This window comes from Chelonoidis abingdonii, chromosome 1 (assembly GCF_003597395.2).
Source record: "Chelonoidis abingdonii isolate Lonesome George chromosome 1, CheloAbing_2.0, whole genome shotgun sequence".
In the NCBI taxonomy this organism is placed as follows: Eukaryota; Metazoa; Chordata; order Testudines; family Testudinidae; genus Chelonoidis; species Chelonoidis abingdonii.
The window spans coordinates 255741003-255754171 of NC_133769.1; the positions used below are offsets into that span (position 1 = coordinate 255741003).

The 13169-nt window shown below is 39.2% G+C and overlaps 1 protein-coding gene across 6 annotated transcripts in view; it reads right to left on the reverse strand.

Annotated features, from left to right (window-relative positions):
* Positions 1-13169, reverse strand: part of UXS1 (UDP-glucuronate decarboxylase 1) — a 94858-nt gene that overhangs the window by 64339 nt on the left and 17350 nt on the right. For 3 of the 6 annotated variants that reach the window (XM_032790964.2, XM_075061282.1, XM_075061272.1), the window contains exons 3-5: positions 11971-12022; positions 9894-9937; positions 6059-6119 (exon numbers count right to left, since the gene is read on the reverse strand). The exons of 1 other annotated variant lie outside the window; for it this stretch is intronic. In XM_032790964.2, the coding sequence (XP_032646855.1) occupies positions 6059-6119; positions 9894-9937; positions 11971-12022 (157 nt within the window). The remainder of the gene's footprint in view (positions 1-6058; positions 6120-9893; positions 9938-11970; positions 12023-13169) is intronic. 2 more of the 6 variants (XM_032790963.2, XM_075061275.1) reach the window with 1 other exon arrangement.

Below are 13169 nucleotides of genomic sequence, written 5' to 3' on the forward strand. Positions count from 1 at the left end.
ACAGAAGTTGGCCACTGCCAAAGACAATTAAGCAAAATAAATTGACCTGATTCAGTATGACATCTCATAGGAAATGTACTTTTATGTGACTTTATGATCAAGATCAGATTTAACAAGGTGATTTAACTATATAGTTACTGTATCAGTGCACTTCAGTGATTAGCAGCGCCCTGCAAACTACACAGTGAAAGGATTTGCTGTAATTGTCAAGAAATGAATCAAACTACTGAATAATGTGACAACTGATAAAATGTCATCAGTAGGATCATATATATTAGTGAAAGCCTTTTACTTCTGTTTAATAAAAGCCAAAATATTCAATTTTCCCGAAATACTGAATTAAAAAAAGACTCATGCAAACTTTAAAATAAATAAATAATTTTCTGTTTGCCTTTGTTATTTACCTGACAGGTGACCTACAGAGGAAATATTGTTTCTATCCTATTTTCTTCCATAAAAGGCCTGAAAGTTCCCTTCCCATCCTCTCACACTTGTTTTACTTCAAATTAGGAATTCAGGATTATTGATATGATGATGGCACGGTAAATAAAAAAAACAGTGAAATCTGAACAATTGAGGAGGAATTTTTAGTTAGATTATTTAAATTTCTTTTTTCGCTGGCATCTACTGGGGGCAGGCACCCAGTGCAGGTAATCATTCAGTAAGGACCCAGTTCCCAGATAAACTGGGATTGAAAGATTAGAAAAAGTTATCTGTGCAAGAAGGTGGGGTATGGGGTTATGGCTTCTCAAATCTAGTACAGCAAGGAGAGTACGGTGGGGTCTCAGCAATGGTACTGGGACTGACAGCAGCCCTCCACGAGGTAGAATGAACAACAAAAGAAGGATAAAATCTAGTAAAACCACACTCCAGGTGACTTGCCTCTCCGCACTGTGTGGGACAAATATCTGTTTCTGTGGAAGACTCCACAACTCACCACCTTTGACTAAGGTGCAAGAAACTCTGGTACCACTTCTATGCAAGGATCTAGAGAAGATTGGACTCAAAATTCCTGATATTTCTTAGGTACAGTGAGAAAACAAAATTTTGAAAAAAACAGGCAGGTGTTTAGGCTCTCTTAACATTATAAGCAAGCACAATATGGCACAAACCCAATTTTTGTTTTTTTTAAACTTTGCAGTCATCTTGAAATGTTACCAAGGGATTTTATGATAAATCTAAATTATCTTGATTAATTTACGGCTTCTGTAAAGATTAGATGAAAAATTATTTAGAAAAGGAGTTGAATTTCCCCACAAAAGTAAACAATTGTTGAATTTATTTAATGTCATTTTCATTCATTTCAGGCTACATCAAAAGGAAAGAAAGGATGATTTAAGCACCCAAGTTGTCTATACATAATCATCCAGCAATCACAGCAGTTCAGAAAGACAGGGTGGACACACTTCATTTCAAAACACAGCTGCTTACAAATCACAACAGACCCCAAATTCATTATATTGCAGATCAACAATTGTCACTTCAAAGCTGCAGATCCAATACCTAGTGCCCGGGAGGATACACTAGCACCATCTGGACAGAATACACTTACTTTAATAGTATTAAAAAAATGGCTGATGACTTCAACATTTACTAAAATGCATTAAAAACAGCGTATAATTCATCTCTATCTGGAACATTCAGATGTTTGTGTATTTGCCATGCAGGTCCATTTCCTTCTCATTGCAGTCATAGCTGGTGCTTTCAGTCAGATTCAGGACAGCTAATATCCCATGTCAAAATTACATTATTTTTTCATTTTATAATTTTATAGGTACATTACACAAGACTTAGAGAGCTGAGCCTAAATTGACATCAACCATATTAAGAAAATTTCCAAGCAAGAAGCCTGCTACCTACCCATCTTCTCGGAAAAAGCAGGGTAAACAGACAGGTCTAGCTGCAAGGCACAGAGTTTACAAGACTTGGGCTCTGTTGGACCAGTGTGGTAGTGGAAATGAACTCAGTGAAGAACCCTCCACTGAGAATAAATCTAAAGTCCTAAATGGACACATCTTGGAGCTGTCAGCTTGAGTAAGCTCAACTGCTGGACAAGAGTATGAGCAGAAAAGCTGTCTCTAAGGTACCCAGGATCCAAACCATAAAGAACTTTTTAGGTTTAAACACACCTTGAATTGCATCTGGGAACATGAGCAGACTCCAGAGTACAGGTGGTATATACAGCAACCCACATCCTTGGCTCACAGGTCACTGTGAACACCTCACCTCCTTGCTTTTCCTTCTGCACTTGCTCCCCACTGAATTCAATGCCTAGTTTAAGATTTGCACTCTTAATACCCAAAGCAAGCCCTGCATTGACCTCAGCTGCCTGAAAGAGCATTTCTTCCTCTGGGACCATGACCCTTCTTGACAGCTACATTATACCAACACAATGAAACTGTCAGACAATGGAGAGCCTGGTGAACATAGAAGACCCAACTTTCAAAGGTGCTGGCCTTACTTTATGGAATTCACTCCCATAAATGCTCAAAACTGACTGCAGAGCTCAGGTTTTTCACTTGGCTTTCCCTTTCAGCGATTTCTTCTGCCATGTGCAATCAAACTATTTCTCCTACAGGTGAGAGAAAGGCACTATTCTGCCTACTTTAATTCAGAATTGAACCAAACATCCAATATCTTTTAGTTATTCTGTTATCCATCGTTTGAAGATAGCATCTAAAAAGCCTATACACAACAGCTTGAACTGCCTCAACACAGCAACACACACAAAAAACTACATTAAAATGAAGGTTGCAAAATCTCACAAACTGGGAAATGCCTGTGCAGTCTCGTGTCAGCCCCACTGTGCTAATGGATTATGAGAATTTTTTTTTCCAAAAGACTCTGTCTCATTCAGTGCAGAGAATGGAGAGTGCTCACTTAATGATCAGCTATTCAATATATTGCTTCTTATTTACTACAGACTTTTCAAACTCCACCCTGAAGACAGAAAAGTAATAATTCTAAGGTGCTCATCAGTATAGTATCTGAGTGCTGCACGAACATTCCTGATCAACAATTTTCACTTCAAAGCAGTGAATGAATGAATTAATTTTCACAGCACCTCCACGAGATAAAACACTGGTATTATCCCCATTTTTCAGACAGAGATTAAGGTCAAAAGTATCCACTAATTGTGTGTGTCCAGTCTGTGCACTGAATAAGGAAGAGGACCTGAGGGAAAAAATAGCATGTGGTCATATAATTAAGGCCTGCATCATAATGCATATGTCCCAGGGGGCAAAACTGTTTGTACAGGCAACCTTAATTCTGGCATTTTCTAATTTTTGAGTGCTTGACTTTGCAACCTTAATGTTCTTAATATAGATTTCTGCGTTCAGTTTCTTACTTTTTTCAAAAAACAAAATGGAAAAACAAATTCCATCCTATGGTATCACAGACAGTTTCATCAACAGGGTTGAAACCTGGAGATCCACTGCACAGCTCTCTGCCACTTGAGCTAATGGAGTACCTGATATAGTAGTAGGCTGTTATCTTCTATGTGAACCAGAACTATCAGGGGAGGAGACACACTTTGCCAGTGAGATCCACAGATATTTGCTGACATCAGAGGAATGGTGATTCCAGGCTCTAGCGGGGATTGTGGTCTAGTGGGCACATCCCTGACAAAGAGGTCAAATTTCAGTACCTATTACAAAGCTATGTTATAACTTCTCAAATGAAAGGTTGCCAGAATTTTTTAAAAAACTTTTTTTCTAGCCTTGTTCTCTGAAAAGGCAACCATTTTGGTGAAAATTTTCTCAAGAAAAAAAAAATTCAGCCTCACTCAGAAAGCATGGAAAAGTTTGCCAAATATTAACCATTTGGGCTAAAGTTGTAAGTAAGTGAAAACAGGATCTTCCAACAGGAGCTGTTGGGAAACCTTAGTAAATAGCATTACCAGTCACACCTATAAGTGACAAACATACTACAGGACTGCTTACATTCCAAGATTCTCAGCCCAATCCTACTCCAGGGAATGAGAGTTATGCCATGACCAGACAATTTGCCAAGAGGACCAGACAATATCAGGCCCTGTGCATTTTTTTTTTTTTGGTTACTGGTTTTAATGCGTGCCACTTATATACCGTGAAGATTTATCATACATATAATGCATATAATGTATAATGTATTCTGCAACCTCAGAACGTGCTGTGGAATTTACACCTTGCCAAAGAGCTATTATCTAGAAATTAAAATTTTGCTTGAAAGTAAAAGTTATATTTCTAGCTCTTGCTATTGTGGAGTTGCAAACCATGCATAAACTGGTGCAATGATATCTGAGTTTGCAGTCACCTGAAACAACAACTCTGAGAGCTGCTAATTTCCCCCTTCCATGTCTATAGGGCACGGACTCAAACTTGAAGATGAAATTTTGACTATTGTTGTTAGCTATTACACTACTGATTATTTAGCAGAACCACCCTGGTAGGGTGCTATCCACAATTTCAAATTGCCTCTAGTGCTTTCTGCAGGGGCCAAAAGTCTCAAGTGACCCCCTACATCTACATCTTAGTCACTGACAATTTCCATAGTGCAGCTATGCATTATCTGAACACTTGAGAACTGAAAATGCAGCCACAGAATTTCCTGCGTTATGCACCAGAATCCAAGGATCTTGATGCAAAGCTCAAATCTAGTTTCATGCAGAGTATGCAGGGCTTGCAATATAATACGGACAACGGTTGGAAGAGATGTTTGCAATGAGGCTGCAATATCAGCAATGCACTCTTATTAGCAGACTTGATTACAAAGATCTAAAGACAAGGCCATTCTGTCCAAAGTCAAGTCAGTCTCTATTGGCCTGATTCAAAGCTGATTAAAGTCAACTGCAGCCATTCCATTTACCGTCACGGAGCTTTAGAGCAGGCTTTGATAATACAGCCCTCAAACCTCTCAACTACAGATAGACAACTGTCAAAAGGTAATGGTTTCAGATCATTGGTCTTTTTCTTTGCACAGGCTTTTCTTAACTAAACTTTATTAAACTTTGCATATACCGAAAAGAGAATACAGAAGAATTTTTGTTCATATGTAAGCTGTTATCCATGCTCTGGGAACTTCATTTTTAATAGAGAAAACAAGCCTTTTGTTTTCATTCCACTGAATTTTCTAAATGGCAAGGAGTTGAGATCAAAGCGAACATTAGACATGTTAAGCATAAGAGCACTAAATAGGGATCTGTACTACTCCCCACTCCCTACCAGGGCGGCAAAAACTTGAACCATGTATTTGCCCACGATATGGAATCTGTTTGTTCTGTACCTCTTTAGAATCCCCGGTCAAATTCATCCCTGCACCACAGCAAGGGCCAGCACAGGGAACCAAAGAACCTAAAGACAGAGCTCACCTCCACCTTGTTTCAGTAGCATCTATGAGCCACTGCAACAGGACAGATTCACTGGTGCATCAGAACACTCTGTCTCAACATGCCCTCTTCTTTCTGTGGTGCACCCTGGAATGTTTTCTACACTTTCTAGGATCTCCTAGCACACACAGGTTCCCTGAGCCTGGCGTATTCTTCTATCTTTATGTTTGTCTGTCTCATATCTGTTCTATGACTGTGCAAAAGGGACCACAGGGCATCAAGGAATCTGGCCCCATGTCAGGCTCTCTCGCCAAGCCTCGGTCGGACAGGTTTTACCAACACTTTGAACTTTCTAAACCACTGCCCCTCTTCAGAAGAATCCCAACGTTAGAAAATTTTCACCAGCTGTGAACATGGACAAAGACCCTTCTGAAAAAATACATCTTAGAGCCAAGTTAATGTAGTTCCAAGGTATTGCAGGCTGACAGCAGAAACCCAATTAACGAGTCACACCACCAATCCAGAGCCCAAGCCTGTTATCCACATGCTGTGACTGAGCACCTCACCATTACAGGGTGAAAGAAATTAGAGTAGTTGCTCCTGAACCTATGTAGCACGTATCAAGCTGCACAATAAAATTATAAAAGTCTCTCTTTTAATTAATCCGGTGACCCTAATTTAAGTTTTATACAATTCTAAACCAATCTCTCTTATTTCTACAGCATGAGCCCTGATGAAATATTGACTTACCAAAATTCTTTTACGGTCCTTTTCTGATAGAAATTTCACTGGTGGATACTTCTGGGTGAAACTACAGAACATTTCAAAACAGGAAGAAGAAAAACTAAATTAAGATTTATTTAGGTGACTGACAACTTTTCCTTTGTGTATCTACTTTTCCTTTACATTTCATTTATGTAAAATTTAAAAACCAGGAAGTCAAGGAAATCTTATTTTTAAATTAGGATAGCTTTCACAGAGTGACAATGTCAGGAGTTAAGGATGTTTTCCCAGCGATGACTCAGACGACTACCACTGCTTTGTTACCATTTCACGTACCATTTTTTGCACTCTTCATCCATAAACACAAAAGGTAAGCGTTCCTGAGATGGGGGTGTGAGAACTAAAATAAAAAACATATTTGCCAGGGATTCTCATTTTCTGCAAAACTACTAGGCCTGAAAATAGTAAGCTTACAAGTGATGCTCAAGAGCATAAAGAATTACGGACACTGAGCTATCACCCCTCAATGGTTTTTTTCACCTGTTTGTGTACTGTATTATGGAAGCAACAAGTAAGGTTGTGTTGAGTTTCAGTTAAGAAGCAGTTTAATCTTGCCAATATTTCAGTAGCTCAGGTAATTCTTAAATAAATGTCATAAAAGGTAACTCAAATATTCTTCACCCTTCCTCTCCAGTTAGTTTGCATGCTGCAACTTGTAGATGAGTCGAGTCAGTGGAGCGAACGGAACTGCATATATGCCAAGAATTCTCCTTGACAGATTACTTTTTCATCCGTAAACAAACAGAATGCCACTGGATTGACACCATGCCCTGAGGTCTGAAGCACCATGCCTCAACTACCTCTCATCCACAACTCTGTTTCAACGGGGATCTCCAAGAGGCAGAGCACAGACATAGACGCCGACTCCATGGGTGCTCCAGGCGTGGAGCACCCACGAGGAAAAATTGATTTGTGCTTAGCTTACCAGCAGCTCCCTGCCTTCCCCACCCCAGCTCACCTCCGCCTCCTCCCCTGAGTGTGCTGCGTGCCTGCCTTTTTCCCCCTAGCTCCCAACACTCGGGGAAGACGTGGGGCTGCGGCAGGGATTTGGGGAAAGGGTCCAATAGGGGCAGAGAGGGAGCAGAGTTGGGGCAGGAACTTTGAGGAAGGGGTTGGAATGGGGGCGGGGCAGGGAAAGGGTGGAGTCGGGGTGGGGGGACAGAAGCATCCACCAGCGCCAGGGAAAGTTGACGCTTAGGAGCACAGATGCTGTGTACTTGAAAGGCATCTTCAACCCTTCACCCTCAGAGTGCATGTGATACTATCTTCAGTTTCCTATGTGTGGAAGCCAGGCAGTAGCACAACCCTCAAACGTTCCCATGCCTGGAGGTTGGCTGCAGACTCTCCACACACAAACACCTCACCGTCGAAGTGTTCTCCAATGGTAACAAAACCTCTTTGATCCAAACGGGGGGGATGAGGTAGGGAAAATAATGGAATCCATTCCTTCCCTGACCACAAGGATGTCTCCATATGTTTGTCCTCAGGTCACCAGTACAGGGAACCAGGACAGTTCTGGTTGTTTGGATCCTTTAACTGGACATTTTCATGCTTTGAATTAATTGGCTCTCTCCAGGTTTAACTCTGATTTTCCTGATTTCTAGCGATTGTTTCTGATCACTATGCCACTCTGATAATGCTTTAAGTTACTGATATGAACTCTCAGGGGCTAAGTATTAAAGAATGCCTTCATTTCCTCCTCCCCAGAACCATGAGGATGGGATGCCTTTGGATTGTACAAGATAAACACTTTTCACACAACACAACACCCACAAAACCAGTAGCGAAGAATTAGCTTAAAAGCTCACTATTCACCGGCCTCAATCCTCTAACAACTACAGACTCAGAGGGCCCTTGTGTGGCTCTCTATGTTCTTGCAAAGTGAGTGTGAAATGCTACCTGGTCAAAATTCGCCAGTGGATAGCATTTTACACTCACTTGCGAGAGTGTAAATAACTACACATACACAAGAGTGGAGAGTCGGGCTCATCTCTTGTGATTTCACAATGCCAAAATTGGGTGTATGGAGAGGGGTACATGTACATATTTTTTCCCCTCAATGGCAGGCACACAATGATATCTGAAATATAACCCATTAACAATATACTGCACGCACACTCCAAACGCAAAGTCATTCAAGCGCATCCTCACCAAAGGCTGAATAACCTACTGGCTCTGATGCAAAAAAAAAAAAAAAAAAAATAGATCTCAGTTTGACATATTGCACCAAAATGTAACATTACTCAAAAATTAATACTGATCAAGCCATCACGTCACACAGGCCATCCACGAAGGACAGAACAGACAGCAGCTCAAGTCAGGTAGATAAAAAACCCACTAAGAAACACTTCTGCTACTGTTAAAAATGAAAAATACAGTGGAACCCCGTTTATCCAATCTAACTGGGATTGAGACTGGATCAGATAATGAGAAATTTGGATAATTAGGAGAATGGGCAAAGAGCTTCAGCCCCAGGCTGACAGCCCAAGTCGCGCCATCCGGGGCTGAACCGTCAATTACTCATATTCCTTTATGCACTGCTGGTTTGGTTATTACAGACAGCCAAATAATGAAGGCTCAGATAAACAGGGTTCTACTGTACTTAGTTTCATAACAAATCACTTGAAGACAAGAGAGAATGTATAGGACTTTTTTTTAAAGCCATTCATTCATGACTACAGTTTAATAAAAATAGCAGTAGCAGGTACAGTACCTACTGGTGGCCTCGTGTAGTCAGTGTCTGCATGTTGCCAATAAGGTCACCCTGTTTGATCTGTCAAATCAGTGCTCATTAGGATTTAGTAAATGAGGGTCACATATTCTCAGCAAAAATGGTAAGTGGCAGGTCAGTAAATCTGGAAATCAGCTGTAAAATAAAACCTGACATCTGTATTTGAGCACAGTATTGTTTGCACCCAAGACAAAGCATGCAGCATCCTACAAACTGTGCAGACATTGTGTATGCTCAATTCCAGGAGCAGAACAGTTTCACTCTTTATGCATGGGAGAGGCGCAGTGATAGCCTCACATGCTTACTGACACTGTACAGACTGTGGGATATGGCATGGGTTCAAAATATGGGAGGGGGACAGAGCTAATAGCCCTGAGAACAGCGGTTCATCCAAACTGACAAATGCTGAAAACCTTCCTAAATCCAGAGTGATCAATTCATCTTTTAGTTCTTCGTAATTTTTACTTAACTGAACCCTTCTTGAGTTAACAGCAGAGATCTGAACAACAGGTTTTATTTTTGTTTTGTTTTTTAATTGTTTCAGGCAAAAAACACACCGTCACTTTAGGGCATCTCATACAGGTTTTTAATGTGTGCTCAGAGTGCTGCCGAAGTGTACCGTTATAGGCCTTAGTCCTGAAAATCCCTATGTAGGAGCTTAACTTCACGAACAGTGAGTAGTCCCATTAACTTCAAAGAGACCACTCCCAGTGCACACAGTTATACGGCTGCAGTGTCTACACAGATACCACGTCGCCCTAACTACAGCTACATAAGCGCTACGCCTCTTCTGGAGGAGGAATTATTATGTTTGTGTAGTAGGGCACTTACATCAGCGGGAGAAAGGCTGCAACGTGCACACTGACCTAATTTAGGTCAACATAACCTGCCTTATGTCAACCTACCTGTGCAGTACTGATCAGGCCTCAGTGCTTACTAACAAACAGGAGACGTACAACATTACTGAGCACATAATATTCACGTGAGCGTACTGAAGACCTTGAGACTCACTCAGAACAAAACAAACATAGCTCTGCTGACTGAACCCCAACCCCGCAAGAACAGATGTACCTTTTTTCCAGGTCTCTGATTTTCTCTCTTAACGGTGCAACAGCCTAAAGTAGGAATAAAAGTAATTCTTTAAAGAAAGTTGCAAGAATTGACATCTCAGACAAAGAAAAACAATGCCTACTCAGACTATTATACAAGTAAAAATAGGGATGGCAATCTTACATCTTATCTAAATAAATTTATTTAAGACACCAAGATCAGAACAACTGACATTTATAGAGAGTCTTTTGTGCCAACGGATCCCAAAGCATATTACAAAAAAGGAAGGATCTGCTATAAATACAGGAAATTACTTCACCTACCACTGACATGCAGCACATGCAGAGTAGCTGTTTAAGAAGTATGTAGCAACAGTAAACAGTTTAGGACTACACATGAAATAGTCAACTTACATTGTTGGGGAAGTTTAGGCAGCCAGAATATAATTATACATACTAGAATATAGCCATCACACCAAGACTAACCCTGTCAGTTCTTGTGAAAATTGCCTTTAACGACTAAAAGTTGCCAGGGCCTCAGTTTTGAAGAGACAATGACACATTAAAAAATAATCAGGTTCTAAACACATTTCTTCAACTGGGTTGTTACAACCACCCTGGATTATTAAAGAGAAAGAAATTTAAAAATGCAGTTTACCTACTAATATCTATGCTTTTTTTTTTTTTTTTTTTTTTTTAACTCTCTGCATTTCTCTGAACTTGGACAGTGATATATAAATAAAAAAGTTAGTTTCACTTCCAGATTCTTTATCATGTAATGAAGGCTTGAGTTTTAAACAAGGAAGATGAAGTCTGAACATACTACTTTTGGTTTTAGGTTTTATAAATGCTCTTTACAAAATTTAAATATGGGGCAAATATAAGTTGACATCATCTCTTTAGGATCACCTGAAACAGTATCACTAGCACCAAGTGCTCTTTAACAAGCTGTAGATTTACTTACTGTAAAAAATACTGACAGGTTCAATTTTGACAACTGAAAGCCTCCAGAATGGAAATGAACTGTGTATTGTGTTATTCCCCCCTATGTCCTATAATTTAGGCTTATTAATTCAGTAACTCATGCTGAGTAGTACTTTAACAAGAATCCCATTGATTCCAGCGGAGAAAGGTGTTACACAATGTGAATAAAGACAGCATAATTAGGGGCTAGGTACTTTCAGCAAGCTCCAGAGAATTTTTATTTCTCAGGAATTTTACAGTATCTTTTGCATGTTGGGTATTCACAGATTTGTAAATCTTACTTAAAAAAAAAAAAAAGTTAAAAACAGCATTTCCAAATCCAAAAAACCTATTGCAGTTGTACCCAAAATGAAAAAAAGACACATGTAAGACATAACTAAGAGCCTGTTCCAATGCCTAATGAAGTCAATGAAAAGACTTCAAGTGAATTTAATAGGCTTCAAATCATCTCCAAAGTAACAGTAGGTATACAGTTCACTTGAGATATAAGAAATCTGGTAAATCAAACACATTGTTCTATGACTGACTGTATTCATTTTTAGGTGAGGCAATTAACAGTGTCTATATATGCTACTAAACTTTCATTTTTCGGAATTATGAACTGGAAACCTAGTACAAATCTTTTAGGTTTTTCCGTTGTGCTCATCAGCATAGTATTTTGACGATGAGATATAACTGGTTAATCTGCATAAGAGTTAAGAACAAAGCAATGCACATATGTGGAAATTTTAAAATAGTAAATGCTTGTTAAAAGTTAAATACACTTAACTTTTTGGAGGAGTGACAGAGAAAGGAGTTAGTACAGCAGTCCTAAACTTGGTAACAAAGGCTCAATTCCCAGCAGGACTGGGATAGTTAGGAAGACACTGTGGCAAACAGGACTGGATCTTTGGAATTATGATCTTCTGATGGAGTTTAGGGAAAACAGAGGGAAGCCATTGAATAGTGGTGGAAGCTGTTTGGGTACACTCTAATGAGGAACAGTATAGACATGAAACCAAATGCTGAGGATTACATTAGTGCGAGAATAATAAAGTAAAATATTTTAGTTAGAAAGAAAATTAATTTTTAAAAAAGCAGAAATAAAGAGGATATTAACCACCTAATAAACTAACCTCCTCTATCTTACTTTCAACTTTCTGATCCCCGTTGTCTTGGATAGACCTGCTGGGGAAAAAGAGTCATGAACTAAGTGCCATTTTCAATATGTTCTTAATTTTTTTTTTTTTAAGTTCCTTTAAAAAGTTTACTACTTCAGAATGTGTTCTCTAGAGATACACAAACACAGAGCAAATGACCACCATGGCCTGATTCAATGCTTACTGAAGTCAACTGGAGTCTTTCCATTAACTCTAATGGCCTTTAAATCAGGTTCAAAGTTAGCAGTCTTGATCAACATAGTAGATTCAACATTATATTAAAAAGTCAATGCAATATAAAAAAATAATCTATTCACTCATCACGCGGTAAGTCACCTCCCCCAAAAGTATTTTTGTAGTGCAATTCTACCAGGAAACGTGACTAAAATGACTTGTGAGGGTCCATATTTATTGTCTCGACTCCGTATCAAGTGTACAAATAAAAAATATTTTTTCCAACTGCTGAATTTCCAAACTCAATCTAGGATCAGAGAGTTAAGATAGGTTCTTCATTTTCCACCTGTAATAAAGATTCTATGGACCAAATAAGGGCTTCAGCTGAACCTGTGAAATTCCAGTGCAGTTAGTGGGGTGATACAAAAGTTTAACTGACTGGAACATGGTAAACAGTTCTGTGGAATAAGGAACGGTAGAATCCAGCTCACTCTTTCATCTGGGTTGACTCTAAAGTGGCTATGGGGAGTAAACACTTATTTTTGTCAATGGACCAATCAGATCTGACTCTAAATACAGACAAAAACCACATCAGTTGAGTAGGAAGGTGTCATTTTTACTCAGCCATTTTCCAAAGCATACACTCTGTCTTTGTATAGGAAATATTTAAGACACACAAAGAATAAGAATTCCTGTTAGAATGCACTGGAATTTTGCACTAGATGAGAGCCATGTTCTACAATTATAAATATTTTTTGTTAAATTATCTTTGTCAAAAACAAAACAATTAAGTTTTGTAAACACAGAATTGAAACAGATTTCAAGTGCTCCACAACAGAAAATTTAATTCCGTCAGTCACTGTTTGCATCAGACAGAGGCCCCTCTCCTCAAAATAGCAGTCCACACAGATGGCAAGCCAATCAACATATTAATGGGACTTAAACATGGACACATATTTCTAACTTTGGCTTTGAACTTTTTAAATTAATAAAAAAGTTTA